The 6,713-nt window shown below is 50.5% G+C and overlaps 1 protein-coding gene across 1 annotated transcript; it reads right to left on the minus strand.

The window, feature by feature from the left end:
* Positions 1-872: 872 nt before the first annotated feature.
* Positions 873-4,473, minus strand: LOC130155124 (double homeobox protein 4-like protein 4). The gene is made up of 3 exons (XM_056352087.1): positions 4,362-4,473; positions 2,990-3,159; positions 873-2,906 (listed from the first exon to the last, which is right to left on the minus strand). The coding sequence occupies exons 1-3, from the start codon at positions 4,471-4,473 to the stop codon at positions 1,977-1,979; spliced, it is 1,212 nt and encodes a 403-aa protein (XP_056208062.1). The 3' UTR covers positions 873-1,976.
* Positions 4,474-6,713: the final 2,240 nt, after the last annotated feature.

The following is a 6,713-nucleotide window of genomic DNA, read 5'->3' on the forward strand; positions in this document are numbered from 1 at the left end:
GTCTGGAGTGACAGCTCAACACCAAACACCTGACACCGCTGCCTTGGTGCAGCTTGGTCAGAACGGGTTGTATACGGGGGGGGGGGGGGGGGGGGGGGGGGGGGGGAATGGCTGTATGCGCTGCAGGGACCAGGCTCGCTTCAGAGAATGTGTAACAGCAACCCTCCAATTATTTACCTCGGAACCCTGTGAGAGAAGAGGGTGCTGGTTAACGTGTGTGGAGATCAGCAGGGAAGATCATACAGAAAAAAAAGGGGTGCTGCCTGCCAGGAGGCCACTGACTCCAGGGAGGAACCAAAAGTCCACATCTTTGTTGGTTTAGTGTTATGCTGTTCTTTGAGATGCACTTTTTCCTCTTTAACTCCCTCTTTTGTGATGAAGCAAGGCTGGTTTGCCACACACTTTTGAACACCAGTTTCTTGTCTTTTGTGTGGGTGAAATTACTCTTGTTCTGTCTGTGCCTAGGAACAAGTCTCACTTCCCATTAAGCAGGTCTTATGAGGGAGAGGGTATATGTAAAGAAATTAGTCAGTGCAGTTTTTGAAAAGTTAACTGAGTCATATATACAATCATAAATATAATCATCACCTTGTACTTATTTCTTAGATACAACTTTTTGTGTTCAAAGTGCCTTGTGGCTATTGTCTGAAGCTATGGTCCTTCCGTAAAACAAGAGTTCTGATTCTTCAAGTCAAGGCAGCAAAGCTGAATGACTTCTTTACAGCCACTGCTAAAAATTACTGACAAAAGTCAGGATCAATTTTCTGGACTTCTTGTGTACACATCTCAACAGACAGCTTCTTCACAGAGGTGTCAACTTTATTAATAAAATAATAGTCTGCATTTAAGTTTTATTTTTATTATGTTTCTTTTGTTCTGTAGACAAAGTAATTAAGTTAATAACACATTAAAATCTAGGCATACTTAAAATATTCCAGAGCCACATTTTAAAAAAGAATTTTTGTTTAGAGTTTTCAGCATCCTAGGCCCGATATTGCTTTAATACACAACTGTGGCAGCTCTCCAGAGACACACGCTTCCACGATTACAGTAGTCTTCCAGATGGCCATGGATCTTGAGAAGTCTAAAAATAGGCTCAATGTGCGAATGCAGCAATGCTACACAATTATTACTTTTTTCTGTGAGTGCAGTTCTACAAGTTCATTGTCACCCAGGGAGAAAACCTTCACTTGGCAAATAGAAACCTAGGATTTGATGGGGGAGGGAGCACAATTTGAAAAAAGTTACACAAAAGGAAATCACAAAAATATTGCCTTTTAAAAGGCTACACGTGGTCATTTTTCAATGAAAACACTGTACATTAAGTATCTAGGAAAAAAACAGCAGTGTTCTTTATCAGGAGCACACCTAAAACGCAAACACACCCAAGTAAGCTGTCCCCTGCCACCACCAAGGCTGCTTGTCCCACGCTTGTACCCCTCCCATGTTAACACTTTCTCCACTAAAAGCTATAATTAAGCCTGTTTTCTACTGATTTCTTAAGTTAAAGTACGTGAATTCCAACCAAAATAGAAACAAAACTCAGTGCGATAAGGCCACTAAACCAATGCCATAGTCCCAAGCCTCCTGGCAGAATTAACCCAGCACAGTCTGAACACAGAAAGAGTAGATCTTCAGTACTGACGTACTTGTGGAGATCAGTCTGCACATGCAAGTTAATGTCAGGCTGCCGATAACCAAACACATGCAGGAACACTGCAAGCGGCTTGGTGACAGCTCCCATAGGATTGCGGTGGGGAGGCAGCACCCACTCAGCAGGTTATTCTCCTGTAGCCCTTGCTAACTTTGCTTATCTTCCTTCCCCTTCCAGAGAGTGCACAAAACTCAAGAGCAAGCACCCCACATGTAGACCTGCCAAACTTCTAGCCACTTTGGATAATGCTGCCAATTGAACAACAACAACAAAAAAAACACCACATCAATTTTTCCTCAGGCAAGCAGACCCACTGTCAGTTTCATGTGTGACCCGAATGACAGGTTGCACTCTGGCCACCAAAAGCAAAAAGATAACTTTTTGGCCCACCTTCCTCCCCCTTTTGCTCATTCTCAAACATCAAATCTAACCCGGTTCCCAAAATTTCATTTCTCACACCATTCCAGTAAGGGTCATAGTCATTTGCTGTTTCCAGCAGCTGCTGCGCATATGACGGGGCTGGAGCCGCAAGCGCCCCTTGATACCCCCCTTCATGTTTTGGAAGTACCAAAGGAGGGCTAGCGTGACTAGCTGCGCCCAGAGATGGGCTGCGCCTCATCTGCTCCAGCTCAGGCTTAGGTTCACCTTCACCATAACCGACAGCAGAGCCCTTCCCAAAGAGAGAAGCATTTGACTTGACATACCAGTAGTTCTCATCGCCCAGGCCCTGGTTTGCATGCAAGTAGTTTAAGCCGGGCCTCTTTATATACGTGTTTTCTTTAGCTGCCAGGTACTGGTGATCTTCTGCACAGGAGGACAGGAACCCATCTGCATCTGAGCAGTAGCCTTCAGGGAAGGACTTCTTCAGGTACGGATACTCGGGCGCCTGCTGCGCAGGGAGCGCGAGCTGCTGGGGGCTGCCCACACTTCCCACGCAGTCCAAACCGAAGTGAGCCGGCGCCGGGGCTCCAAAAGCGTTATCCAGGCTCCTGAAATGCGCATCGAGCCTCGAGTACAGCTGCCCCGAGCAAGGCAGCGGCTGCCCGGGGAAACTCTGGCTTCCCCCCGGCAGGCCGGGCTGCAGGTGGTGGAGGCTGCGGTCCGGGCCCGTACCCGGAGTCGTCCAGCCGCTGTCCCGGCAGCGGCCGCCGCAGCGGGCGGGCTTCGCCTTGCCGCAGGCCGGCCGGGGCTCGGCGGCCGCGTCGCTCCTCCTGTGGTTCAGCTGCCGGGCCCTCCTGTTCTGAAACCACACCTGCGGGGCCAACAGAGACTGAGCGCCGGCCCGGCCCGGCCCGGCCCGGGGAAGCCGCCCCGCCGCCCGCCCACCCCGCTCACCTGGATCCTGGACTCGGGGATCTCGGTGAGGCCGGCCAGCTGCTCCCGCAGGGCGATGCCGGGGTACGGCTCCTTCTCGAAGGCGCGGACCAGCAGCTCCAGCTGGGCCTTGCTGAAGGTGGTTCGCTTCCGCCGGCCGCCCTCCCGCCCCGCGCCGGGCCGCGCCTCGCCTGAGGGGAGAGGGCAGCGGCGCTCAGCGGGGCCGGCCGGGCCGCGCTCCCCCTGCCCCGGGCCGGGTCCCCCCTGCCCCGTCGGGCCGGGCCCCCCTGCCCCGCCCGCCCCCGGGAGCCTTACCGCCGGGGCTGCGAGTCAGAACGGCGAGCTCCATGCGGGCCGAGGTCTGAGGGCAGTGGGGCAGCGCGGGCCGCTCCTGGCCTTAAAAGCCCCCCGCCCCAGCCCCTGGCGACCCCCACCCGCCCGCGCCGGCCCCGCCAATGGGGCCGGGGCCGCCGGGGCCCCGAGGGTGACTCACCGCCGTCTCCCACACCTCCATTGTCATCCCATCACCAAAATACACACAATGAGGGCTCGCCCCATCCAAGGAGCCTGAGCGTCTCCCGACGAAGCCCCCGCCGCCGCCACAAACCCATCCGCCTTTCTTTAATTAAAATAGAGAGTGGATGGTTCAATTAAGTTATCTGTCACCTTCGCTTCGGCCCTCCGAGAGGGCTCCCTTCCCTCCGCACTGCCCTGCGCCCCGAGGGGAACACCCCCCCCACCCCACCCCCGGCTCCTACGGCGCCCCGCCACGGGCCCACGTCCATCCCCTCGGTTGCCTCACTCCTGTTCCCACCTGTGGGACATGTCTCATCAACTTCACCGCAGTGACCGCAACACCGGTGGCTTTACCAGACGTTGCATCACACACCGGTGCTCACAGCGAAGGCCACAGGCTCCCCCAGCACGCTCAGAGGTCACCCAGGAGGGAGCAGACCCATCTCCTTCCCCAGCGCGCGCAGAAGAGCTCGGCAGAAGCCTTTCCTTCCCTGCAGCTCGTTTTTTTACCTCCAGACAGCTCTGCTCATCCAAGTCATGTACAGAACAAGCAAAGTCTGTGCTTTCAGCCCAAGGCGAAATCATGAGCAACATATTAATCCGAAAGACAGGCCAGAAATTTTATTTAAGAGAGACAAGAGCGACACAAGGACTTACAGGGAGCAGCAGTTGCAATGCGGAAAAGGATTAGATGTTAGAACAAGATTAGAACAGCAGCAAATCAATTAGTCAGTGTAGTAATTTGTCAAATGAGGCCATTAATGGCCATCACTGAAGGTGTTCAAGAACAACAGCATCATTACTTCACATGTTTTTCATCTCAACCACATCCCCATTCATTTTTCAGATTTGGGACCTGCTCCAGATTGCTCTGAACCTGAAGGGTATGGGGACAGTCTGCGGGCTGTGACGTAATACTGGTGTTCCGCAGGGTCCAGCGCGTCCACCATCCCCACGGCCACTTTGGGGCTGGGTGAGGGTTTTAACATTACTCACACCACCACGATGGTTCACAACAAAAATGAGTTTCCTTCCAGACAGGGGCAACAGTCAGCCCCTGTGAGTCTCGTACCCCACAGACTGGATTCCTGTACAGCTGTGCCCGTAAGGCAAGGCAAATGCCCGCAGAAACTACTTTAGCTAAATCATGTTTTCAAGCAGAAGCATGTGTGAAGGCAGTGAGAATTTCAGTGGGATGACAGCAGCATGTAGCCCCAAACATCTAGAAATAACAGCTTGAAGCAATTTGTCAGTACTCCTTTCTTCTACGGTAGCATTCCCTTAAGCCCAAACTGTCATAGCACAGACACATCCCACAAGATTTCTCTTCTCCCCCAGAGCTCCAGCATAGTTTGCAGTTTTTCACTGCCTATGTAACCAATAAAATTTGTATTTAAGCAAGAATTTTCATGGGGGAAAAGGGAAAAAAGCAGCCAGGTGGCAAGTGATTCAGCAGTTCTAGGTACCGTCAAGGTGTGCTGGTACTCCTTCAGTTTTAGTTCACTTTTAATATTCAGATACATTTGTAGGGAGGGGGTGGATGAAGGCTCAGACACAATAAGCAGACATGTAAAGCTTGGTGGCATAGTTTTATTGACAGTCTTCTCTACAGCAAACCCAGCTTCAGCTATTCCTTCTTGTTCTAAGCATGCAGGCTGCAATTCTATCTGCCTTCAAGGCCCCACATGGCTTCGCACACAGTCCTGTGCAGGCCACCTCCAGCGCATGCTTGACTAGCAAACAAGCCAACTCACAGAGCTACTCCTTCCAAAAAACTGACCACTTTTTTTTTTTTTTTTTTTTTTTTGGCTGGGTTAGTTTTTGGTGGGCTTAGTTCAAGCACCAGCATGGTATGGGGATGCACAGCAGCAGAGAGTAAAAGACAGTTGGGGGGCCCTGATTTAAACTGGCATGAGAAAGTATGGAATTGCGTAGGACTTTTCCATCCCTCTGTGATTCCAATATGGCTCTCTATGGGGTGCATAATAAACTGGATCAAGGATACCAAGGATGTCTGTAGGGTACAAAGAGGGCTTATTCATTCAGTCTGGCCACAGGGAAGGCTAGAACAAATGTTGTCATTTTTCTTTCTGGATATCCAATTTTCATAGCAGAAAAATCATCCACCAGGAATTACCACAACGCAAAGCTGACCCTGCAGGCAGCCTGCAATACTGATCTCAAAAGGACAGGGAAGCCACCCCCTCCAACAAAGATACACACCTTACAGCCACAGCCAGTGCAGAAGAGATAAGGAGGAGTCAAGCAGAGGCTTGCACAGGCTTGCAGCAACTTGCACTGCTTGCTAATACTGACTGTCCATCAGTACTAGCTAGGTCAAATAGATCAGGCTTTTGTTAACATCCTCTGGCTATGGAGAGAGCAGTTCACACTTCCCGGAGTTATTGTTTCAGGCACTCTGCCAGGCAGCCTCTTTACACCCTTCATTTTCAGAGATTTTCTTTGCAATGCTAATTGATAGGGACTTAGATTGTAAGTTTTGTTTTTAAGTGAGATTCCAGGAAAGAAGATGGCAATCTTTGCCTCCCCCTCCTCTTCCCCCTCTTCTGCTGAGATGTATGGACTTGGCCTAATTTGTGAGCTGCTTTCTGCTACAGCTAGAGTTTGACCATACGCTAATCCAGGGAACAACACTGACCAGCCCCTTGCTGCCCATGTTCCCCTAGCATCATCATGCTGTTGCATGCCAGTCCTAATCAAAACAACTGTTTATGAGCTCCCCCATTTCTTCTCTAAACTGTATCGGGAAAATAGTACACACACACACATACTGTATTTTTAATCCATTTCACAAATAGGGCAATGGGAAGATGGGAAGAGTGTGGGGAAAGAAGCAAGAATACCCAAAGCAACATGCTTAACAAAAACAGCATCTCTTCAGTCCTCAGGCTCCCACCAAAATCCATGGAATTTTGCTATAGATTTCAGTAGAGTCCAATTGTGGAAACCGACTGTGCCCTCTGCTAATGTTCCTTTATGCCTCTGTGCATTTATGGAGGAATCGAAATCATATGTGGAATACATAAAAAATGCAACAAAAGTAAGATATGTGTATGTAAATAATATTTCAGAGAGACAACACAGTTATTAGACAAGGACTAGCCACAGTGCTCTCTAAAATGGCTCTCAAAAAAGGTTTGCATCTACCCTAGGCTGCATCAGGGCATCGGCAGCTCCTCTCCTCTCTCCCTCCAGAGCAGCCCTAGTG

Source organism: Falco biarmicus, chromosome 9 (genome assembly GCF_023638135.1).
Source record: "Falco biarmicus isolate bFalBia1 chromosome 9, bFalBia1.pri, whole genome shotgun sequence".
Taxonomy (NCBI): Eukaryota; Metazoa; Chordata; class Aves; order Falconiformes; family Falconidae; genus Falco; species Falco biarmicus.

Coding starts and splice junctions, on each gene's coding strand:
- LOC130155124 (XM_056352087.1), bottom strand. CDS start 4,473: ATGTTAAAACCCTCACCCAGCCCCAAAGTGGCCGTGGGGATGGTGGAC. Junction 3,160..4,361: donor ACTGTCCCCATACCCTTCAG/GTTCAGAGCAAT, acceptor CTCTCCCCTCAG/GCGAGGCGCGGCCCGGCGCG. Junction 2,907..2,989: donor TCCCCGAGTCCAGGATCCAG/GTGAGCGGGGTG, acceptor TTGGCCCCGCAG/GTGTGGTTTCAGAACAGGAG.